The sequence below is a fragment of the Oryx dammah genome, unplaced genomic scaffold, assembly GCF_014754425.2.
Source record: "Oryx dammah isolate SB20612 unplaced genomic scaffold, SCBI_Odam_1.1 HiC_scaffold_14, whole genome shotgun sequence".
NCBI lineage: Eukaryota > Metazoa > Chordata > Mammalia > Artiodactyla > Bovidae > Oryx > Oryx dammah.
Window position 1 is genome coordinate 16536201 of NW_024070198.1, and position 26013 is coordinate 16562213.

General features: G+C 43.5%; 1 protein-coding gene across 3 annotated transcripts in view; it reads left to right on the forward strand.

Moving 5' to 3' along the window:
* The window catches only part of ENTPD1 (ectonucleoside triphosphate diphosphohydrolase 1), a 98924-nt gene that overhangs the window by 50879 nt on the left and 22032 nt on the right, over window positions 1-26013 (forward strand). For 2 of the 3 annotated variants that reach the window (XM_040254622.1, XM_040254623.1), the window contains exons 2-6: window positions 4560-4687; window positions 18172-18289; window positions 21379-21529; window positions 24643-24802; window positions 25742-25981. In XM_040254622.1, the coding sequence (XP_040110556.1) occupies window positions 4560-4687; window positions 18172-18289; window positions 21379-21529; window positions 24643-24802; window positions 25742-25981 (797 nt within the window). The remainder of the gene's footprint in view (window positions 1-4559; window positions 4688-18171; window positions 18290-21378; window positions 21530-24642; window positions 24803-25741; window positions 25982-26013) is intronic. The other variant, XM_040254624.1, reaches the window with a different exon arrangement.

The following is a 26013-nucleotide window of genomic DNA, read 5'->3' on the forward strand; positions in this document are numbered from 1 at the left end:
GCATTTATCTTTTTGAAATATGGTTTTCTCTGGATTATATGCCCAGGAGTAGGATTGTGGGATCCTCAGTTCAGTTCAGTTCAGTCACTCAGTTGTGTTCGACTCTTTGTGACCCCATGGAATGCAGCACGCCAGGCCTCCCTGTTCATCACCAACTCCCAGAGCTTACTCAAACTCATGTCCATTGAGTCCATGATGCCATCCAACCATCGCATCCTCTGTCGTCCCCTTCTCCTCCTGCCCTCAATCTTTCCCAGGATCAGGGTCTTTTCAAATGAGTCAGCTCTTCGCATCAGGTGGCCAAAGTATTGGCGTTTCATCTTCAACATCAGTCCTTCCAAAGAATATTCAGGACTGATTTCCTTTAGGATGGACTGGTTGGATCTCCTTGCAGTCCAAGGGACTCTCAAGAGTCTTCTCCAACACCACAGTTCAAAAAGCATCAATTCTTCAGTGCTCAGCTTTCTATATAGTCCAACTCTTACATCCATATATGAGTACTAGAAAAACCATAGATTTGACTAGACAGACCTTTGTTGGCAAAGTAATGTCTCTGCTTTTTAATATGCTGTTTAGGTTGGTCATAGCCTTTCTTCCAAGGAGTAAATGTCTTTTAATTTCATGGCTGCAGTCACCATCTGCGGTGATTTTGGAGCCCAGAAAAATAAAATCAGCCACTGTTTCCCCATCTATTTGCCATGAAGTGATGGGGCCAGATGCCTTGATCTTTGTTATCTGAGTGTTGAGCTTTGAGCCAACTTTTTCACTCTCCTCTTTCACTTTCATCAAGAGGTCCTTTAGTTCTTCTTCACTTTTTGCCATAAGAGTGGTGTCACCTGCATATCTGAGGTTATTGATATTTCTCCCAGCAATCTTGATTCCAGCTTGTGCTTCCTCCAGCCCAGCGTTTCTCATGATGTACTCTGCATATGAGTTAAATAAGCAGGGTGACAATATACAGCCTTGATGTGCTTCTTTTCTTATTTAGAATCAGTCTGTTGTTCCATGTCCAGTTCTAACTGTTGCTTCCTGACCTGCATACAGACTTCTCAAGAGGCAGGTCAGGTGGTCTGGCATTCCCATCTCTTCCAGAATTTTCCACAGTTTACTGTGATCCACACAGTCAAAGGCTTTGGCATAGTCAATAAAATAGAAGTAGATACTTTTCTGGAACTCTCTTGCTTTTTTGATAATCCAGCAGATGTTGGCAATTTGATCTCTGATTCCTCTGCCTTTTCTAAAACCAGCTTGAACATCTGGAACTTTGTGGTTCACATATGGCTGAAGCCTGGCTTGGAGAATTTTGAGCATTATTTTACTAGCGTGTGAGATGAATGCAATTTTGTGATAGTTTGAGCATTCTTTGGCATTGCCTTTCTTTGGGATTGGAATGAAAACTGACCTTTTCCAGTCCTGTGACCACTGCTGAGTTTTCCAAATTTGCTGGCATATTGAGTGCAGCACTTTCACAGCATCATCTTTTAGGATTTGAAATAGCTCAACTGGAATTCCATCACCTCCACTAGCTTTGTTCGTAGTGATGCTTCCTAAGGCCCACTTGACTTCACATTCCAGGATGTTTAGCTCTAGGTGAGTGATCACACCATCGTGATTATCTGGGTTGTGAAGACCTTTTTTGTATACTTCTGTATATTCTTGCCGCCTCTTCTTAATACCTCCTGCTTCTTTTTGGTCCATACCATTTCTGTCCTTTATTGAGCCCATCTTTACATGAAATGTTCCCTTGGTATCTCTAATTTTCTTGAAGAGATCTCTAGTCTTTCCCATTCTATTGTTTTCCTCTATTTCTTTGCACTGATCATTGAGGAAGGCTTTCTTATCTCTCCTTCCTATTCTTTGGAACTCTGCATTCAAATGGGTATATCTTTCCTTGTCTCCTTTGTTTTGTCTTCTCTTCTTTTCACAGCTATTTGTAAGGCTTCCTCAGACACCCATTTCGCTTTCTTGCATTTCTTTTTCTTGGGGATGGTCTTGCTCCCCGTGTAATTCTATTTTTATTTTTCTGCAGAACCTCCATACTGTTCTCCATAGTCGCTGCACCAAGTCATATTTCCACCCTCAGTGCAGGAGGGATCCCTGGAAAAGTACACTTTCAACTGTTTAGTGATAACAATGATTTAGTAAATATTCTCATTTGAAAAAGGAAGAAACAGATTCACTTCAAGCTATTTTCCATCTCAGGGCTTTTTCAGCTTGTGCTTCCTCTTCTTGAAATGTTATTTCTCCTTCTCATAACTGGTGTTTTCTCACCTTTAAGGTCTAAGCTTAAATGTCATCTTCTCAGAGAGCCTTTCCTGACCCTTAGTCTCATCTCCCCACCCCAACTCTGCTGCAAGTCACTCTATAACTTTTCTTGGTTTGAATTTCTCCTCCACACTTTTCATGACCTGAAGTCCTTATCTGCAGACTTCTTTTCTGACTTATCTATCTTCCCAACTAGATGCCAATTCCAACGAGCAAGGACCTTTTTGGTCATTTTCATTGGATTAGCACCCAAATGGATGAAAGGAAAATGAAATAATCAAAATTGTCATATTTACAGAAACAAAAGAATAGGTAGACCTTTTGAACAGTTTGAGGGAGTATTCACAATTCTGTTATAGTAGACTTATTGTTGCAGTGTGCAATTTTTAGATTAGATTTGTAATTTTTCATCTAAAACACGTGCTGCTTATAAGCTGTGTTTGTCAGTATCACCACTTTGGGAACCAAGATAGGTAAAATTAGCTAAGGGGCTCTTTTCCAGATCCCACAGCCCTGGCAGCAAAAAGGACATTCCTGTCACAGTAGTATCAGGATATTTTAGCTTCAAGGTATTTAAATCATCATTCTAATTGGATCAAAGCTTGAGTCTCATGAGAGGATCAGATCAGGATAAGTTGTTTCAGCAGCTCAAAATGCTTCAAGAACTCAAATTCTTTCCATCTCTCTGCTCTACCCTCATTGGCTGGACCATGTCTGACTAAGAAGAGAGAAGGCTTCCTTTCTTTTCCTAGACTTGCCCCAGCAGTCTTCCTCCAGGGTCTCACAGGCTGTTTTGAGGGTATATGCCCACTGTTGAACCAGTTACTGGAGAGGGAATGAGATTATGCAGAACGGTCAGCCCCTTCCCAGGAGGTGTATGAGGTGCTTGGGGGAGCGGCAGGCAGCTGAACAGAACTGAGATTCCTTTGGGAAGGGAGGAGGGGGACACTTCATTTATTGTGTATTTCGTTCATTGTTCTGTTGTTTGGAAGAAGTAGATAATGGTGTTGCTAGAACTTTCCCCCCTAAGTTTTGTACTGTTTGGCTTGATGGAAACAGACTGATTCAAGGTTCTAGAGGTAGATGCAGACTGGAGACCCAAGCAATCACCACCCTTTGGATTAAGTCCAAGCTTGTGCTCACGAGCTCAAGGAGGAGCTCCTGTGCTGGCGTAGCTGCTGCTGCTGAGCAAGAGGGAAAGAGGAGGAGGGGACTCAGGTTCCTCTTTCAGTTGCTTTAATCCCTCGCCTTCTCTCTTAGAGAAGTGCAAACTATTTTGGAGAGCCCATCTCATTTCCACATGCTTTTTTTTTTTCTTTAACGTGACCCCGTCCTTCTTCCCCAAAGGCTTAGGAAAAGGTTTGGGGATAGTTTGGGAAGCTACAGTGGAAGGATGAGAGTTCACCACAGGCTCTGTTTATCCTGCTCAAAGTAAATTTGCCCTTTATAGAATTCTCCTTCTGGAACTTTTTTATGGCCTGTGATGATGAAAGTATTTACAGGATAGATAAAATAGTACAAATGATGAAATCTTTAAAACTCCACAGCCCCTATGTTATTACCTACAGTTATTCAACATGTAAGGGTGGTTGAAGTTGAAGGTCAAGCCAGGAAATGTCATGAAGCAGAGGGACTTTGATGTTTGTTTGGTGATACATTCTGAATACTTTTTAATATTGTACTCATATTTTGGCAGATTTTAAAAATGAGGAAGGCCGTCTTTGCTTTCTTTGTTTCTTTAACCTTGATCGATCTATGTGATGTAGTAAAGTGAAGTCGCTCAGTCGTGTCCGACTCTGCGACCCCATGGACGGCAGCCCACCAGGCTCCTCTGTCCATGGGATTTTCCAGGCAATAGTCCTGGAGTGGATTGCCATTTCCTTCTCCAGGGGATCTTCCCAACCCAGGAATAGAACCCGGGTCTCCTGCATTGTAGACAGACGCTTTACCGTCTGAGCCACCAGGGAAATCCGTATAGATAGATCTATATGACCTAGTAAACAAGCTGCCAGTTTGGGATTTTCCCTTCTTATCTTGTATCTCATCACTGACCTAATTCTGCCCATTCTCCTTACTACAGCCACTAACTCAGTTTTGGCCCTCATCACAGTACAGACACATACTTTTGTTTTTTAACTTTTACCCAATTACTTTGCAAGTGCCTCTTGGATAAAGTTCACCTTTTATCTTCTTTGCTGTCTCCAGAAAGCCAGCTCAAGGCCATACAGAAAAGGGAGGAAAATCAATGTCTGGTCATCTCTTACTGATGTTTTCTCTTCTTCTTTTGATTTTAGAATCTGAACTGAAGGTATTTTGCTCTAAAAACATACTGAGCATCCTTGGTTTCTCCTGCATCATCGCTGTGATAGCATTACTCGCTCTGGGGCTGACCCAGAACAAAGCACTGCCAGAAAATGTTAAGGTAACTCAAATCCCTGAGAGTGTGTGTGTGTGTGTGTGTGTGTGTGTGTGAACATGTGTTTTAGGGTCCCTGGATGGGGCAGAGGGAAGGGGGAGTTATGGTAAATCAGAGCAGTAGGAGATGAGGTTCTGGAAGCCCAGGGCAGGTCAGTCTCCATTGAACTAGGTGAGTAAAATGGTAGCAGATGCTTATTCTGGAGGAGAGAATGCCTTGGGTCAGTTAGGGGTGGAAAGATAATTGTCTTTACGATTGTTCAGCAAACTGACGAAATCAGTATTCTAACAGAGACAAATGCTTTATTCACCACATCCAGATCTGTGATATACTGTGTTGGTTTCCATAACTCTAGTACTATCTCTGCTTCCTACTGTTTGTTTCCTTGTGGAAACAATGAACTCTTTGTTTACTGAACACTGCATTCTTTGTTCTTACTCCATTATTATCACTATCACCAAAATAATAAACTTTACTAGACAGCTCTGTATGAAGCACTTTGGAAGTCAGAGATTCTGGAGAAGACTTGTTCCTCATCTCTAAAATATTAAAAAGAAATCAATTTAAAGATCAGTTTTTTTAAAAGCCCCTGGAGACCACATACATGTATTGAATATAGTAATTTGAAATGAACTCATGGATGTATAGACTTCTTGTGAAATTTCCACATTTGAAGAGCTAGTGTGTGTGTGTGTATGTGTGTGTGTGTGTGTGTATCATTAAAAATAATTAGGGTCATTAACTCTGCTGTGATTTATTTCTGCTTCCTTTCAAATTCATCAAAGTTCAATTTCAAAGACATGAATACCTCACTAATACCTTGTAATATGTTCATTATTTAAGCCATTAATTTAAAAGCATACAGTAAGTTTAAGTTTTTATTGTAAATACATTGATTTTAAACTTTCATTTGAATTATAGTTAATAAATCTTCAAGGGCCCAGAGGCCAGTGTGCTAATAAACACATACATATGTGTGCGCAGTGACATATCCATGGAAATCCTGAAATACATATGCAAAAGTATATATATTTTTGCATTTGAATATACTAAACTTTGAGCCTGGAAAGATGGGTGCATATGCCAGGCCTCTGAAACTACGGCCACTTACTCAAATCATTTGCTCTATAGCAGAGGCCTGGATGTTACATTGGCATCTGTTTGCCACACACATTCAACTCAGTGGGGCTGTGCACAGCAGCCCCTTTGTCAGCACTGAAGGCTGATACTATCTCACTGTCAATGGTCTCTTGACTTTAAATATTCAGTGATGCTGGCTCTCTTGGCTAAACTTCACTCACAATTGAAGCCTCATGACATCTTGGTTGTGCTATTTGTTTACCAGCTGCAAAAGTATGTGATTGCCTTCTTGATTTGACCTTTTTATATGTGCATTATTGCATCATTGGTGAGGGAGATGGCTTAGGAGGCAAAATCCATGACAGACTCAGGCTCTGTGTTCTCAGTGAATACTTGTGGTCATGGATGACTTTTTGTCATTCATGATGGTTGTCCTCAAGACTGTTGTGATTCTGTGTTATTGTGTTGGCCTGGAAAAATGGAACAAAGTCTTTGTCATCTAAAGTGAATCTTTATAGTAGTATGATTGGCTCAGTCCCACTAGGACCCTCTGAAGAGCTGTGGAGAAAGCACTTCTGAATTTCTGCTCTAGGGATTTATCCTTGGGTTCTCATCCCTGTTGGTCAAGGGTTGCCCCAGAGGTTAGCTCCTTGGCACTTTCAGGTTTACGCGTATGTCAGAGGGGCTGTGTGGGACTACGAGGTGGTAGGAGAGAAGACTCTGTGAAGAAATAGAGAGATAAGATACAGGTTGAGCTAGAAAAATGCTGGTCAAAAAGCATGAAGTGGCCACCAAAGTTATCTGAAGCATCACTGTTCTGATACCCTTTTGTAGGAGAGAGAGTCGTTTGTATACATAGTTTCAGAACAATAGAGACGTGTGAATATAGGTGGAGTGCTACAGCTGCCGAGAGGAAGGAGTCACCAGTTGTGCCTGGTCATGTGAAGACTTCACGGAGGAGGGGGCCTTGGCGCCAAGTAATGAAGAACACTAAGGAGTCTGACAGGAGGTGAGCTAGGACATTTTCTGGACACAGACCATACCATTTGTTGCAGAGTGGCAGCTGAAAATAAACAGATGATCCTGGGGAATCACCAACAGCTCATCATGGCTAGAATATTGAACATAGGGCAGGAAGGAACGGTGGGAGAGGAGACTTCAACCTGAGTATGCCTAGCTCAGTGATGGATATCTCATTCAGCTGTAGCAGTGCTCAAGATTGGCTCCTGGGGAGCTTTTTAAAAATACTCACTTCTGGACTCTACCCTGGGTCAATTAGAATCTTTGGGGGTATGTTTTAGAACCTTCCCAGGTGATTTTAATGAGCAGTCATGCTTGTCAACCACTGCTTAGATTTCAAACAGGGTGTGTGCCTGTGTGCTCAGTCATGTCTGACTCTTTGCAACCCATGGACTGTAGCCTCGCAGACTCCTCTGTCCATGGAACTCTCCAGGAAGAATATTGGAGTGGGTTGCATGCTCTCCTCTAGTAAATCTTCCCAAGCCGGGGATAGAACCCGCATCTCTTGTGTCTCCTGTGTTGGTGGGCAGATTCTTTACCACTGAGCTACCTGGGAAGCAAACAGGGAGGTGGGGCGCAGATTGTGTTTCTGAGATTCTTCTTGGCTGGAGAGCAGATTAGACGAGAGATCAGGTAGGCTATTCCTGACTTTGTGTAGACAAGGCAGGTTAGGCTGGAACTAAGGCACTGCCATGGAATTAAGGTATTAAGGAGATACTGTGAGAGACACTGAGGTCCACCAGATCTTAGTGATTAGATTCCTTTCAGTTCAGTTCAGTCACTCAGTCATGTCTGACTCTTTGCAATCCCATGGACTGCAGCACGCCAGGCTTCCCTATCCATCACCAATTCCTGGAGCTTGCTAAACTCATATCCATCGAGTCAGTGATACCATCCAACCATCTCATCCTCTGTCGTCCCCTTCTCCTCCTGCCCTCAATCTTTCCCAGCATCAGGGTCTTTTCTAGTGAGTCAGTTCTTTGCATCAGGTGGCCAAAGTATTGGAGTTTCAGCTTCAGCATCAGTCCTTCCAATGAATATTCAGGACTGATTTCCTTCAGGATGGACTGGTTGGATCTCCTTGCAGTCCAAGGGACTCTCAAGAGTCTTCTCCAACACCACAGTTCAAAAGCATCAATTCTTCAGCACTCTGCTTTTTTTATAGTCCAACCCTCACATCTATACATGACTGCTGGAAAAACCATAGTTTTGACTAGACAGACCTTTGTTGGCAAAGTAATATCTCTGCTTTTTAATATGCTGTCTAGGTTGGTCATAGCTTTTCTTCCAAGGATCAAGCATATTTTAATTTCATGGCTGCAGTCACCATCTGTAGTTATTCTGGAGCTCCCCAAAATAAAGTTTCTCACTGTTTCTACTGTTTCCCCACCTATTTGCCATGAAGTGATGGGATCTGATGCCATGATCTTAGTGTTTTGAATGTTGAGTTTTAAGCCAACTTTTTCACTCTCCTCTTTCATTTTCATCAAGAGGCTCTTTGATTCTTCTTTGCTTTCTACCGTAAGGATGGTGTCATCTGCGTATCTGAGGTTATTGATATTTCTCCTGGCAATCTTGATTCCAGCTTGTACTTCATCCAAGCATGATGTACTCTGCATATAAGTTAAATAATCAGGGTGACAATAAGTAGCCTTGACATACTCCTTTCCCAATTTATTTATTCATAATTATTTATCATTAGATTCTTTAGAGGACCTTTTAAGATAAAGATGGAACACCTTGGATGTCATGTTGAGAACAATCTCTCCATGCTTCTGTTTAAAGAGAGTGGTGGCCATATGCTTCTGAACGGGAAGGCTTTCAGCTGTCTCTACACATTTCCTGACTCTTCATCCCTGTCTTATTGTGGGGATCATTAATTCTCTCTGCTTGGAGTGCAACACAGCAGGGGCCATGGATTCATACCACCTGGGTTTAAACCTCAGCTCTGCTCTTATAGAGATAGGACATAACTTCTCTGAGCCTCAGTTTCCCCATTTGTAAGACAGAGCTGATCACTGCTATCTTGTAGATTACTGGAGGAGTTGAGTGGGATAACGTAAATGCAGTGTGAAGTGCAGGACAGGATACTGGCCCCCCACACACCCTTGTTGCTGGCAACTTATGTGTTATCATTATCATCTTTGCAGCCCATCTGCCTGGTGACAAATCACCACTTATCTTTTCCCTGCCTCTTCCCATCTGACTCGCCCTCTTCTAGCCCAGTTCAAGTTAGCCCTCCAGTTCCAAAGATCCAGTCTTCTCATCTTCTTGCCTGATCCAGTTTGGGTTCAGCCTGGTTGGAAAGTGGTTGCCTCATGCCTGACCATATCTCACAAAACACAAGAACTCTCTTTTGTACTGATGGCCTTACTTGCCCAGCCACCCAGGTTGTAAGCATTCTGAGGCAAGGACTGGGTTTCATTCATCTTTGCATATATCAATATTGTCTTAACCTTTCACTCCATCCATTCATTTAATAAATAGTCATTGACCATCTACCCTGCTTTAGGCCCTAGGAATACAGCAGTGAGCAAGACTGGCCAGGTCCTGATCCTCACGAAGCTATAGTCTAGCAGAAGAGACAATCATTAACTGAACTGTCAACAGAATAAATGTTAAATTACAGCCAGCACAGCATCTGACTGGGATGGCCTCACAGAAGTTTGCTGACTCATGAGTAGAGTGGGCACCCTGCTTGGATGTGAAGAGGATGTGAAGAAGGACAGCAGAATTTGTCAGTGTGGGAGGCAGACCTCTGCCTCAGGATGCCCTCTGGGTCCTGGCTCCGCATCCTCATTCCCAGAGCCTACATAATTCAGACCTCCAGTGTGTAGGGCCCAGGAATCCACACACATAACAGGCATCCTGGGCCATTCTCGTGACATTAAAGTCTGGGAACTGCTGTTGGGTAAATATGCAGTGACCACATTAAAGCAAACAAACTGGGACCGTAGTATACTGAAGAGTCATGATCTGTACCTAAACATCCCCTGGGAAAGTGTTTTTGTCCTGTGGACCTGGTGGGGAGGTAGCTCTGAGGTCTGTTTGGCTCACCACTTCCTAAATTGCAGTTATCAACCTGTCAGGATATTGCTACAGCGCAAACATTGCACATTCTGGCACACACAGAACCCCACAGGTTTCTTTCTAAGGCACCAAACTGACCCTGTCCAAAACCACATGCCTTCATTAAAACTTGCCACTTCCCTGGAATGCCAGACAGCTTTGATTTCAACCCCAGATCTGCCATTTGCTAGCTTTGAGACTTCTGGCAAGCAAATTCTCTCCACACATCAGTTTCCTTATATGTAACATGGTGATAATAGCTACTTGGAAGATGGCTGTAAGGATTAAATGGAATAGGACTGCCAGCTCACTTATCAGAGTGCCCAGTGCATCAGAAGCTCTCAGTGGAGACCAGCTGTCCACACTGCTTTGGGGATGAGTTTAAGGAAAGGCCCTCAGCTCTTGGTGTGTTGTGGTCCCTGACCCGGTGCTCCCAAGATTTCCAACTGCTGCTAACCTGTGCTGCACATCTGCTTTTGTCACTGGGAACTAAAGTGCTATTTTTTAGGACAGCGCTTGTGATTTTTTTCATTTTTTTAATGGAGACTTTGGAAGAATTTGCATCAATTTTCAACCTCAAATACTCTTGGAAAATAACTATAGTATTTTTACTCCGCTGGATTTAAAAACAAAACAACAAAAACAAAGCAGCAACACCTGAAGATGAGAGGTGGTGATGGCTACACAATAGTAGGAATGTATTTAATGCCACACTGTACACTTAAAAATAGTTAACGTGGTCAATTGTAGGGTCTGTGTGTTTTACCACAATTAAAAAAATAAAAATAGACCACAAAACTGCAGTTTGTATTAAAGGTCTAGTAACTCCAGCTAAAGAAAAAAACAAAAGAAAATGGTCCCTAATTGTTTCCAGGTGCTGCCAGCATCCCTGTAGCTAATGCAGACCTGATTTGTTTATAGAGCACTAGAGTCATTCAAAAGGACAAGCTCTGTTTATTCTAAAGCGCTCACAGAAACAGAGCGATAAGGTTGCTGAAGTTACCGTTAAAACTACAGGGCTTTTAAGAAAGATTCTGAGGGACCAATATGTGTGAAGAAACCAGAAAGAGTTAATTCACACTGTAGCCCATGTTACCTGACTTCTGGGGTTTTTGTTGTGGGGGAGGGATGGAACTCAGCCCCATGGTATTACTTTATATTAGACTGTGAATATTCACATCTTTTAGGACTGGAAGGAGTTTAGGGACCATATAGTTCTAACTCCCCTCATTCGTTCATGTGACTCAGCAATTGTCTGTTGAATTCCTTCTTTGTACTTAACACATAATAGGATCTACCATGGTAGATACTGGATATACCATAGTAAGCAACACAGACCTGCCCTAACATGGCTTAGAATCTAACAGGGAAGACAGATATTAATCAACTAGTCATGTAAATGTGTAATTACACATTGTTATAAGTACTGTCTTTAGAGGGAAAACACAGGCAACCCAAGGCCTGGATTAAGAAGGTAGATTCGAATCTGAGAAGGTCAAACAGGGCTGGGTCTCAGGTGAAGGGCTCTTGGGGCCAAGTCTCTGGAACAGAAATCTCATGGCCAGTGGGGAACTGAGAGTAGAATAGTATGAGGGCAGTTTTCTGAGCAAGGAGAGGGTTGAACATCCCAGTTCTGCCAAGTCAAGGGTAGAAGTGCGTCATCTGATGTTCCAGTTTTCTTTCTTTTCACATTGAAGGAGACTTACTCAGAAGCTGGGCTTATGACATTTGCAGAGGTAGAATTATTTCCATCCTAAGATAAGATCTTACCCCCCTCCACATGGCCTCTAGTCTCCCTGAGCTCAGGCTTGTTGCTGCCCTATTCCCGGATCTTCACCAAGGCTCCAACATTCGTGTCTCAAGAACCAACACCCTCTTGCTAGACCACTGCTTCTATTCACTCAACATAGCTCATCAAGACCAATTATGATTGATAAAATCATGTACATGACCAAAAACTAGCTTAAGATCAAGATTTACACAGCCTGATCACAACTATATAAAAATTACCACGAATTGAAAAAGATCAGAAGGGAATAAAGGAACAGTGATGTCTAGTTGGTGAAATCATAAATGCCTTTTTTCCTTTTCTCTTAATTTTCTAGATGCTATTTAATAAACTTGTAGTACTTTTAAAAAATGAAGTAATATTGAAAATAATATTAAGAGGATGTCAGATCTCTAGCTCGCTACTCAAATCTTTGATTTTTCTTTGATGTGAAGGACATACGGGCTTTTAGAAATGTCTTAAATATGAGCTACAGAGAAACACTGGGTAGAGTGATAACATGGCAAGCATTTCACAAAGGATTTCTATAGCGTGGAGATTGTATTTAAAACATAATTCTGTTGTCACCGAGTCTGGGGGATGCCAGCTTAAACAAGGTTAAGCGGGTTTCTCCACTGTCAGACTTCTCTGAAGCAGTCACTACATAGTGGGTTCATGAGCCCAGGATGGGGAGCAAGCATTCCCCAAACTTCTGGGAAGCTTTCTTCACCCGGCTCCTTGCAGGCTTAGTGCTTTGGAAAATGCTGGTGTGAGGAAAGAGAATAAAAGCTAGTGGCTCCTGGGGTTCTAGATTGGTCAGGTGAGGCATAACTATTTAAGTACCCATTCAAGTCAAACTGCTCTGGAAATGAACTATGAAAGTTCATTTCAGTTAGGGGAAATGAACTATGAAAGTTCATCTCAGTTAGGGGAAATGAACTTCTAACTCTATAATGAGCCAGCGATGAATGGCAAATGAATATGCTTTTAGTGTTGCAACAATGAAAGGCATACACCCCATATGTTCAAACCTAAGAAATTTCAGACAATCAAGCTTTACTTATACATGAGACAGCAAGCGATGCCAATTTTTTTTTTGTGTGTGTGTGCAATCCATTTTGGAAGACAAAAAACATTTAGTAGAATTCAACAGTTTAGCTGCTATATATATAAGGTGAAATGTATACATCAATTCCTGTGTTAAAGTCTCTCTACCACCTCTTCTCAAGCACTTGTCAAATGAAATGTGGTGAAAGTTTTCGTCTCTCAATCACCTCACTGTGTAAGGCCTTGGTGAAACAGGCTGATAGGAGCAACCCTGGTCCCTCTGTTCTACTGGAAGAGTAGACAGAATAGAACATCCTGATTCCAGAATAAGGCTGCTTGCGCCGCTGCCTAGCTAGCCTTTATCATGTACTTCTGTGGTTAGGACATTTTCTGGCAGGGAGAGTTCAGGGACCCTGCTAGGGAAAAGCAGGGTTTTCTGCCTCGTAAGCCCTGAGGCTCTTTCTCCACGCTGGGAGGTTTCCCATGGGTTCAAAGGTCCCAGATATCGGTTAGATTCTTCTCTGTGCACAGAGGTCACCACCTCAGGCGATTCTTGGTTTGATCTCACTGCAGGCTTAGTTGCAGAAGAGTCTGTGCCGTTTCCTTCATCACCGTGCCCAAAACCAGCATGCAGGCCCTTTCCTTTGTAAGGGTGTAATGCTGGTCACCGTAGAGAAGTCCCACTGTGCAAAAGCGGGCAGAGAACACTGTGGAGGTTATGGAAGGTCAGGGAGGCTCACACAGCAGGACAGTGGCGCTCCCTGGTGGCGAAACGGAAGAAAACTTGACACCTCAACAAGCTTGACATTTAGCTCTCCGCAGTGGTTCAGGTACTCTTAACTGGAAAATCCCATGGACAGAGGAGCCTGGTGGGCTGCAGTTCATGGGGTCTCGAAGAGTTGGACACAACTGAGCGACTTCACTTTCACTTTTCACTTTCATGCATTGGAGAAGGAAATGGCAACCCACTCCAGTGTTCTTACCTGGAGAATCCCAGGGACGGGGGAGCCTGGTGGGCTGCCGTCTATGGGGTCGCACAGAGTCGGACACGACTGAAACGACTTAGCAGCAGCAGCAGCAGCAGCAGCAGTGGTTCAGGGAGGTCAGTTAATTCTAATTCTTCTTTTTTCCCTGGAGGCTCTTAGGTTCTTCCCAGGTGATAAGACAATATGAGGCGATAGATGTAAAACTGCTGACTTAAGCAGTATCAAGTGGCAGACCACACTGTGAGGTCCGCAGCTCAGATGGGCAGCAAAGTGTGACTCAAGTGAGTGGCTGGCTCACACTTGAGAAGCACCTCCTTGGTTTCTCATCCTTTTACTTTCCATTCCCTTCCATTTACTTTGCTTGATGTTTCTTTCTAGGATAGGGGTGACAAATAAAAGGCACCCGAGGCACCATACTCTCCTCACCAGCCTGTGGCAGACATTGATAACCATGTCATTTATTTTCCTGATTACACCCAGGGGCATCACCAAAGATGAGTATTAATTGCTCAAAATGGGCATTGGGCAGTCTGCTTGTGTGCTAAGTCGCTTCAGTCTTGTCCAAGTCTTTGTTACCCCCATGGACTGTAGCCCACCAGCCTCCCCTGTCCATGAGATTCTCCAGGCAAGAACAGTGGAGTGGGTGGCCATGCCCTCCTCCAGGGGATCTTCCCGACCCAGGCACTGAATCCACATCTCATATCTCCTGCACTGCCAGGTGGGTTCTTTACCACCAGCGCCACGTGGGGAGCCCAGTGGGCAATCTACTCCTGGGACATACCTGAATCAATGGGTGCTTAGGCCCACAGGATGTTTTTCACATTTGGAAACCACTCCAGTGTCCAGCAGTGCAATGGATAAAGATGCAGTGCAGGCATATAATGAGGCACTGCACAGAAACGACGAGGGACCAGCTATGGGCACTCACAGCCTGAGTGCACCTTAGAGACTTGTGCAATGAAAGAGGTTAGACATCGGGGCGCAGACTGTGTGAGCCCATTTACTGCCGCTCAAAACCAGGCAGAACTCCTCCATGGTAACAGACGTCCAGACTGGCTTCCTGCGGGGGAAGCTGGCTGAGAGGGCCACTGAAAACAACCTGGGGTCTAGAAAATGTTGCATACCTAAATCAAACCCCTTATGTTTACACAGTGGAAGTGACAAAGAGATTTAAGGGACTACATCCGAGACAGAGTGCCTGAAGAACTACGGACAGAGGTTTGTGACATTGTACAGGAGACAGGGATCAAGACCATCCTCAAGAAAAAGAAATGCAAAAAAAGCAAAATGGCTGTCTGAGGAGGCCTTACAAATAGCTGTGAAAAGAAGAGAAGTGAATAGCAAAGGAGAAAAGGAAAGATATAAGCATTTGAATGCAGAGTTCCAAAGAATAGCAAGGAGAGATAAGAACACCTTCCTCAGCGATCAATGCAAAGAAATAGAGGAAAACAACAGAATGGGAAAGACTGAAGAAGGCAGTGGCACCCCAGTCCAGTACTTCTGTCTGGAAAATCCCATGGACAGAGGAGCCTGGAAGGCTGCAGTCCATGGGGTCGCTGAGGGTCCCACACGACTGAGCGACTTCCCTTTCACTTTTCACTTTACTGCATTGGAGAAGGAAATGGCAACCCACTCCAGTGTTCTTGCCTGGAGAATCCCAGGGACGGGGGAGCCTGGTGGGCTGCTGTCTATGGGGTCGCACAGAGTTGGACACACGACTGAAGCTACTTAGCAGCAGCAGCAGAGATCTCTTCAAGAAAATTAGAGATACCAAGAGAATATTTCATGCAAAGATGGGCTCGATAAAGGACAGACATGGTATGGACTTAACAGAAGCAGAAGATATTAAGAAGAGGTGACAAGAATACATGGAAGAACTGTACAAAAAAGATCTTCAACCCAGATAATCACGATGGTGTAATCACTCACCTAGAGCTAAACATCCTGGAATGTGAAGTCAAATGGGCCTTAGAAAGCATCACTACGAACAAAGCTAGTGGAGGTGATGGAATTCCAGTTGAGCTATTTCAAATCCTAAAAGATGATGCTGTGAAAGTGCTGCACTCAATATGCCAGCAGATTTGGAAAATTCAGCAGTGGCCACAGGACTGGAAAATGTCAGTTTTCATTCCAATCCAAAAGAAAGGCAGTGCCAAAGAATGCTCAAACTACCACACAATTGCACTCATCTCACATGCTAGTAAAGTAATGCTCAAAATTCTCCAAGCCAGGCTTCAGCAATACGTGAACTGTGAACTCCCAAATGTTCAAGGTGGTTTTAGAAGAGGCAGAGGAACCAGAGATCAAATTGCCAACATCTGCTGGATCATGGAAAAAGCAAGAGAGTTCCAGAAAAACATCTATTTCTGCTTTATTGACTATGCCAAAGCCTTTGACTGTGTGGATCACAAGAAACTGTGGAAAATTCTGAAAGAGATGGGAATACCAGACCACCTGACCTGCCTCTTGAGAAAACTATATGCAGGTCAGGAAGCAACAGTTCGAACTGGACATGGAACAACAGACTGGTTCCAAATAGGAAAAGGAGTACGTCAAGGCTGTATATTGTCACCCTGCTTATTTAACTTATATGCAGAGTACATCATGAGAAACGCTGGACTGGAGGAACCACAAGCTGGAATCAAGATTGCCTGGAGAAATATCAATAATCTCAGATATGCAGATGACACTACTCTTATGGCAGAAAGTGAAGAAGAACTAAAGAGCCTCTTGATGAAAGTGAAAGAGGAGAGTGAAGAAGTTGGCTTAAAGCTCAACATTCAGAAAATTAAGATCATGGCATCCAGTCCCATCACTTCATGGCAAATAGATGGGGAAACAGTAGAAACAGTGAGAAACTTTATTTTGGGGGGTTCCAAAATCACTGCAGATGGTGATTGCAGCCATGAAATTAAAAGACGCTTGCTCCTTAGAAGGAAAGTTATAACCAATCTAGACAGCATATTAAAAAGCAGAGACATTACTTTGCCAACAAAGGTCCGTCTAGTCAAGGCTGTGATTTTCCAGTAGTCATGTATGGATGTGAGGGTTGGACTATAAAGAAAGCTGAGCACCGAAGAATTGATGCTTTTGAACTGTGGTGTTGGAGAAGACTCTTGAGAGTCTTTGGACTGCAAGGAGAACCCAACCAGTCCATCCTAAAGGAAATCAGTCCTAAATATTCATTGGAAGGACTGATGCCGAAGCTGAAACTCCAATACTTTGGCCACCTGATGCGAAGAGCTGACTCATTTGAAAAGACCCTGATGCTGGGAAAGATTGAAGGCAGGAGGAGAAGAGGACGACAGAGGATGAGATGGTTGCATGGCATCACTGACTCAATGGACATGAGTTTGGGTGGGCTCTGGGAGTTGGTCATGGACGGGGAAGCCTGGCGTGCTACAGCTCATGGGATCGCAAAGAGTCACACACGACTGAATGACTGAACTGACCTTCATCTTGGTGGTGGTTTATACGGATGTGCATATGTGCAAAAATTCATCAGGACACTTTGGTATAGTCATCCCTCTTTAGAAGTCCTTTCAATGGGGCACCAATTGGAAAACTATTGTCCTATACCTTGCTCCTCTGTTCCTCTGTATTAGAAACACAAGGCCTTAGTTAGGTCTAACTCTGATCCAAATCCAGGCTCTGTCACCTAATCACTCTGAATCTTGAGGAAATTACTTAACCTCTTTGTACTTTCTTTTCTCATCTGTATATTGGGGATGAGAACAGTATGTACCTTATAGCACTGAAGGTTAAGTCAGACAATTCTTATAGAATACTCCTCACAACACTTGCTGGTGCATTTCCCATCCTTGTGAAATATGAAGAGGCAACTTTCTGGTCTGGCCGCCTCATTCTTTCTCATATTGTCTTCTTACCCTTCCTCCTCCACCCTCTTCCTTTGCTTTATTCTTCTTTCCATGCCTTCTATGCTTAAGAGCCAAAATCATGAAATCAAAGTACAAATCTTTTAAAATTTATCGAATACAGTTTCTAGTTATATTTGTAATAAGAAAACAGGTACATTTAATATTTTCGATATCTCTCTTCCAGACCTCCTACATACTAGACCAATCAAATCACAAATCTGGGAGCCAGACACTAGCAGCAGTAGCCTTTGAAAGTCTTCAGATGGTTGTCACAGGATTCCAGGCTTGGGAACTGCTGGATTAATTGCTTTCGATTCCCTTTCTATTGTCTCAGCTCCTTCAGCATAGTGATCACCTGAGAAGCTTCCAGTGGCAGGCCCCTCCTTGGGTAAAGCCTGGCTGTTGCTAATGGGCAGCCAGCACTGAGAGGCATAGTTCTAGAGGGACTGATGTGTTGGTCGATCTTGTGATCAGCACAACTCCAGGCATTCACTCCCCCAGCACCCAACCCACCCTCACCATGAGTTGAAATACTTTCTCCTGTTTCTGAAAGCCCCTGTCTTTTGTGTCGTTTCTGTTGCAAGCTCAGTGTGGAGAAGAGTGATGAGATGCTGACAAGTTCTCGGTTTGTTTTGCCCTCAGTTTGGGATCGTGCTGGATGCGGGCTCCTCTCACACGAGTTTGTACATCTATAGATGGCCAGCAGAGAAGGAGAATGACACGGGGGTGGTGACTCAGATAGAAGAATGCAAGCTAAAAGGTAAGACGAAGAAAAAGGGGCTGGGAGAGCGTGGGCACAAGAGACCAAGAGGCATGTGAAAAGTGAAACACACGAGGAAAAGGGAAGTCAGGTGAGAACGCAGTGGAGCTGCTGTTGTTGCTATTTTATAAATAATGTATTATCGTTATAAAATCGTATTGGAATCAGTCCTTAATGATAAAGCCCTTGAAAAATAAACTTTAGAATAATTGGGGAATAGCTCCCGTCAACAGGACACTTCTGTGTGCTATGCACCAAGTACTGAAAATGCGTTATTTCATCCTCACAATCTCCCTGTAAGGAATGTATTCCCGTGTTTTTTTTTTTTTTTTCAATGAGGGCACTGAGGTTTCAAGAAGTTATGCCACTTGTTTAAGGTTACTTGAGCTAGTAAGTGATGGGACTGGAGCTCAAACTGAGATCTCCAATTTAACTAAACCCTTATCCGTCATCTCATTAGCAAATATCTCCTATTCAATAGGCTGTCTTTTTGTTTTGTTGGTGGTTTCCTTTGCTGGGCAAAGACATGCACAACTTTAAACCCACGTGTTAGATAGTGGTTCTCAAATTTGAGCCTGCATCAGACCCACAGATGGCTGCTCTCACCCGAGTTTCTGGGTCAGTAGGTCTGAGACAAGGTCTGAGAGTTTGCATTTCTAACAAGGTCCCAGGTGATGATGGTGCTGCTGGTCCAGAGAACTGCTGCTCTCAATCTTTGTCCTCTAATTCGAGGCTTGGAAGAAATTTCTAAAAGCCTTTAGCTTCTGTATAGGCAGGCAAATCATAGACCCTTAGGGCTGCAAAAAAGACCCTGTGGATCACTGAAATCTTGTTTTACAGAAAAGGAAGCGAAAAATCTGAAAGTCTAGTGACTTGCGAGTAGGAACAGATCTAGGAAAAGAATCTCGCCTCCTAGTTACAACTCCAGGTTCCCTGCTACTCTGAGTCACTGCATTGCATGCTGAGTTTTTTTCCTAGTCAGTTTTCTTTCCAGGTCACAAAACAAGACAGAGTTGTTGACAACAGCTCCCTCTGCTCCCTCCCATCCAACACTCCAGCAGGCACTGAATGTTACCACATGGTACTGTCATCTTCGGACTTCTCTCTTGGCCTTTGGAGCCAGGGACCTACTGTTTAGTTTTAGTCAGACAGGTTACCTACGCCCCAGAAGATAACTGACTTTTCATAGTTTGTCAGGAAAGCTGTAAATAGGAGGTGTTTCTAAGACAGCGAGTCATGGTATCCAGTGCCTGATGTCCTCAGTTTGGTCCCATAAATTCTGAGATAGTATTTCAAGCATTTCTTAAAACCCGAGTCCCTCATTTTATTGACTTCTATTTAATTATTCATTGCCTTCCATTTCTGAAAGTAGTGTTGCTGTGTTAACCTAGCAGCTATCTATGGAGATTTATCCCATGCATATTTGGTCTAATAAATGCAATAATTTTCCCTTCTCAAAAGAGAGAGAGGGAGAGAGTTCTCTAATCAAATATTTAAATAGAAAGGTTGAGTTGAGAGCCACCAGTTACTGAAGGCCAGACTTTTTGGAATCAAAACAGTTAGCTGGTAACTTGGAGCTGATTTTTCTTATTACAGTGAAGTGGACAGGCTGTTTAAAATTTGGTGAATGATACTGGTGAATGATATGGGTGAGACAGAGGCCTCCCAGGTGGCTAGGTGGTAAAGAATCCCCCTGCCAGTGCAGGAGACGCAGGTTCGATCCCTGGGTCGGGAAGCTCCCCTGTAGAAGGAACTGGCAACCCACTCCAGTATTCTTGCCTGGAGAGTCCCATAGATAGAGGAGCCTGGCGGGCTACAGTTCATGGGTCACAAAGAGTCAGATACCACTTAGCAACTAAACAATAGCAGCAGCATGGATAAGATCTGGATATTTACTGTTAAAGCAAATCCTCATTATAAAGCATTGAAAATGTACATTTTTAGCTTAAAATGAGCCAAAATTGTTGCGCTAACTTCAAAAAATTTAAGGAATCTTGGCTCTAATCCTCTCCATAGCAACAGTTTAAAAGGCTCTAAAACTGGATAAACAGTTTTGCAAGGCAGTCAGGATATCAGAATGGGAAAATTGCTGAGGAATCATGAATACTATTCCTGTTTTTTCTAACGAAGGAAGAAATTTTGCTTCAGAAATTTTAGGGGACTGGCCACAATTACATAGCCAGTTAGTAGCCATTCCTATCTTTTCAGTAAAAGCCCATGTGCCTGGTGCATATTTTAATTTTTATTCCTTTAAAAAATTTTTTAAAATATAAATTAATTAATTTTAACTGGAGGCTAATTACTTTACAATATTGTATTGGTTTTGCCATACATCAGCATGAGTCCGCCATGGGTGTACACGTGTTCCCCATCCTGAACCCTCCTCCCACCTCCCTCCCTGCACCATCTCTCTGGGTGCCCGGCTAGTTCAGTCGGTAGAACATGAGACTCTTAATTTTTATTCTAAATGTTACCTTTCACCTTTCTGGTCTTCTAGGAATTAGTGTTTTTAACTATAGCTTTGTGGAAGAAATGTCATAAAGCAGCTATATATAGAGTAGTTATCTATAAGATCCCCATTAAAATCCCAGAGCCTGTTTTTAGGAAGGTTATGTCATTAAATGTGAAAATTGCACCACCCAGCGGCAAAATTATTGAACAGCAAACAAAACTAGCTCGAGGTGTGACAATAAATCCTACCAAGGTTAGATTCAGTGAGTTATCCTTAAATACCAAAACCTAATGTTGTTGTTTAGTTGCTAAGTCACATCTGACCTGCAACCGCATGGACTGTAGCCTGTCAGGCTCCTCTGTCCGTGTGATTTCCCAGGCAAGAATACTGGAATGAGTTGCCTTTTCTTTCTCCAGGGGATCGTTCCAGCTCAGGGATCAAACCTGGGTCTCCTGCTTGGCAGGTGAATTCTTTACCACTGAGACACCTGGGAAGCCTACCAAAACCCAATAAATATCAAAAAAAGAAATTATCTGCTTTCATTTTCTCAGAAAACATCACTATTTTCTCTAATAATATGACGATATGTCCTTTACTTTTAAAAACGATTTTCATCTGCTTCTACATCTTTCTCTAGGTCCCGGAATCTCAAGCTTTGCTAAAAAATTAAATGAAATCAATGTTTATCTGACTGCATGCATGGAAAGAGCCAGGAAAGTGATTCCATCACTCCAGCACACAGAAACGCCTGTTTACCTGGGAGCCACGGCTGGCATGCGGTTGCTCAGGTGTAGCAGCCTGTAGGGACTGAGCGCGGCAGGGAGTTGGGCTTGGTTGCACTAGAGCCTCTGAACTATGAGCAAATGCCACACTACTTCTTAACACAATTCTAGAGATGCTAAACGTCCACACCGAAGAAAGAAAATGTCAGTGAACAGATAATATTCCCAAAGTCTTTGAATATATAATAATGGGAGTTTACATATGTAAAAAAAAAAAAAAAAGCCCTCATGCTGATCTCCCCACAAGGAATTCGAGGGAGTGATGACACAAAGAAAGATTGAGCCTGTATACTCTGATATTTGGGGTAACAGATTTAGCCATTCCATATCTGGGAGTAGGAGACCCAGAGGAGATCACAATGTCCCAAGACCCAAATTGTCCCAGCACAGCATTGTTGGTCACCACTTAGCACCCATAAGCTTAATTTTTCATTTGTTCACCATTGATTCAGTGTGTAGTGACCGCCTCCTCTGTCCCAGGACATGGGAATAGACTATTCGTCTCCCAAGATCCGAGTTTTGATACAGGGTGGCCAATTCTTTGCTAGAGGAGTGCTTAGAGCTGCTACAGGAACATACCTGTCCCTGCCAAGGATGGGAGGAGATCAAGAAGACTCACCAGAGGAGGAGTACATGAACCAAATCATTGAGGGCTTGTTGGAGGTTGGGAGAAGGGCATCACAGGCCAAGTAGATGTTATGTATTCCATAACCTATGTCTGCTACTGCTGCTGCTAAGTCGCTTCAGTCGTGTCCGACTCTGTGTGACCCCATAGACGGCAGCCCAGCAGGCTCCCCCGTCCCTGGGATTCTCCAGGCAAGAACACTGGTGTGGGTTGCCATTTCCTTCTCCAATGCATGAAAGTGAAGAGTGAAAGTGAAGTCGCTCAGTCAGGTCCGACTCTTAGCAACCCCATGGACTGCAGCCTACCAGGCTCTTCCGTCCATGGGATTTTCCAGGCAATAGTCCTGGAGTGGGGTGCCATTGCCTTCTCTGATAACCTATGTTTATTGGATACCTATTACACGTCAGGCACAAGTCCCTCCTTTTCCTGGATCTTGTATTCTAATCACTGTACCCAAGAGGGATATGTGAGAGACCAGGGCCTGTTCAGAGGACTATAGATAGTTCTGCACAAATGGAACACAGGGTGCACAGGGTAAATATCAATAGTGACAATAATAGTGGTAGAAGCTTGTATTTGTTGGGCCTTTTCTATGTTCTCAGCACCATGTTATGGAGGTAACTCTATAAAGAAAGAGGTACCATTAGCTATTCTTAACCAGATTAAGAAAGCTATGGTGCACAGATGTTAAGGAACTCACCAAAGGTCACTCATCTGGCAAGTGGTAGAGCCAGGTTCTGAGTGGGATTCTGAGAGGGCAAGATTCAAATCACAATGTGCTTCATGGGCCATGCCAAGGAGATTGGAATTTATCTGGGAAATAATGGGAAGCCATGAAAGGATGCTACACAATGGTGACACTCAGTTACCCAGTCGTGTCTGACTCTTCGCGGCCCCATGGCCTGTGGCATGCCAGGCCTCCCTGGCCTTCACCATCTCCCGGAGCTTGCCCAAGTTCATTATCATTGCATTGGTGATGCCGTCCAGTCATCTCATCCTCTGACACCCTCTTCTCCTTCTGCCCTCAATCTTTCCAAGCATCAGGGACTTTTCCAATGAGTAGTCTGTTAGCATCAGATGACCAAAATACTGGAGCTTCAGCTTCAGCATCACTCCTTCCAATGAATATTCAGAGTTTATCTCCCTTATGTTTAACTGGCTTGATCTCCTTGCTGTCCAAGGGACTTTCAGGACGCTTCTCCAGCACCACAGTTCGAAGGCATCAATTCTTTGGTTTTCTGTTTTCTTTGTGGGCCAATTCTCACAACCTTATGTGACCACTGGGAAAACCATGGCCTTGACTATACGGATCTTTGTCGGCAGAGTAATGTCTCTGCTTTTCAACACACATCTAGGTTTGTCATAGCTTTCCTACCAAGAAGCAAACGTCTTCTGATTTCATGGCTTGCAGTCACCATCCACAGTGATTTTGGAGCCCAAGAAGAGGAAATCTGTCACTGCTTCCACATTTTCCCCTTCTATTTGCCATGAAGTGTGCCATGCACATTGGTAGAGAGGTGGATTGGAAGGGAGGAAAACTAGGGATAAGGAGGCCAGTTGCTAGGGTATGGAAGGCATTCAAATGAGAGATTATGGAGTCTAATGCCAGTTGGAAGGCAGCATTTTCTGACCCAGAGACTCTCAGTATTGTATTAGCTAGATCTTGGAAGGGCTTCCTAGGTGGTGCAGTGGTAAAAGAATCTACCTGCTAATGCAGGAGACACAAGAGACATGGGTTTGACCCCAGGTTGGGACGACCCCTAGGAGAAGGAAATGGCAACCCACTCCAGTATCCTTGCCCGAAAAATCCCATGGACAGAGGAGTCTGGTGGACTGCAGTCCATGGGGCCACAAAGAGTCAGACATGGCTGAGCATGCAATCCTTGGTGAAAGCAGTTGTAGTCCATCTTCATTATGACAACCCTGGAAGATTTCTTCTTTAGATCTCAAGATCTCAAACCCCAAAACCAAGGCACAATATAAGAAAGTTGTTTTATTTTTTAACCAATCTGGCACGAACTGAGTTTGGGTATCTGTCCCAGGATGTTTACCACCTGGAATTTACTAGAGCCCTAATTAAAAACCTCAAGGAGAGTCCTGAGGCTGTGTAAGCAGCTCAAAGCCTCCATTAATAGCTAATGTAGCACATCTCAGCTCTAGGTTTGGTGATCAAGCAATATCCAGCTACCACCACAGTAATTAAAATTACTCTGATAATTTCCTGGAGCCAGGCAACAACAATGAAAATGGTCTTTTAAGAGGACCAACCTACGTAGGGATTGAAAGGATTTGGATTTGGAGAGAGGGGGCCAAGAGTAGTTATGCCTCACCCCAAGGGAGGGCTCCTCAGACAGCCATGTGTGGGGATCTCCATCCATCTGTTTAGTCCATGAGTTTGTGGTTCAGCTTCCTAGTAGAACAGGCTGGAAGCTCTGGCTGCAGTAGGTAGTTGTAGTTATTCAAACAAAACCAGTAACCTCAGCTCTTTGTGCAGGATGGAAAATAAACAGATGGCAGACAAGATCCTGGCTGCGGTTGCAAGCAGCATCAGCAAGTACCCCTTTGACTTCCAAGGTGCCAGAATCATCAGTGGCCAGGAGGAAGGTGCCTATGGCTGGATTACTGTCAACTATTTGCTGGGCAAATTCACTCAGGTGATTACCTCACAGCACCCTGGGAGGTGGCTCCAGGGGGGTCAATGCCATTGATATATCTTGGAAATACCTGGATCACTAAACAGAATGAATGATGGATAAATGAACAAATTAACTTCCTCTCATATTTGCAAGGGTCACCAGAGGTATAATTCTCTTACAACTACTCTTACTATCGGAGAATAAGGGAGCCATATCTTCACCTTACAGAGATAAAGAAAAAATAAAAAATATAGAAATGTAGAAAAATCGGTCTTCCTGGGTGGCACTAGTGGTAAAGAACCCGCCTGCCACCTCAGGAGACACAAGAGACACGGGTTTGATCCCAGGGTCTGAAAGATCCCATGGAGGAAGACATGGCAACCCACTCCAGTCTTCTTTTTCTGGAGAATCCCATGGACAGAGGAGCCTGGTGGGCTACAGTCCATAGGGTTGCAAAGAGTCGGACAGGACTGAAGTGACTTTGTATGCACACACGCACACATAGAAAAATTAAAAATCTATCATTGAAAATAAAGATATCAGTTATTTTCCTGGTGCTATGTGTCTTGTGCTATATGCAAAGCATTTTGCATATACCATTTGATTTAATCTTCAGAATACTTATAGGAGATGTTCTCTCATTGAAAAGCCACAAATGGAGGTCTAGAGAAGGTAATTATTCTGCCTAAGGTCACACAGCTAATGAGCAAATGAATGGAGATTTGAATTTTAGTGTTTCTGGCCTCCGGTTGTAAACTGGCCCTGTATTGCTACAATCTGAGCTGTCTCTCAAGCTCCTCTTTTCTTGCTGTTGATTTGATGCAGACTCAGGAACCTCTGGTAAGCTTGGTGTCACCCTTATGCTCCTATGCCTTAGGAAGTCCTTGAGTCCAAGAAATCATATGAAAAGGGAGATGTACGGAGGCTTCTACAGCTGATGACTATACTCTCTTTCAGAAATTGAGTTGGTTTAACTTGAAGCCAAGCAAAGATGATACTCAGGAAACCTATGGAGCTTTAGACCTTGGGGGAGCCTCTACACAAATCACTTTTGTGCCCCGAAATGAAATGACCGAGTCTCCAGACAACAACCTGTACTTTCGCCTCTATGGCAAGAACTACAGTGTATACACACACAGCTTCCTGTGCTATGGGAAAGACCAAGCACTTTTTCAGAAACTGGCCCTGGGAATTCAGGCAAGTATAACTCAATCCAGACCACCCTCCCA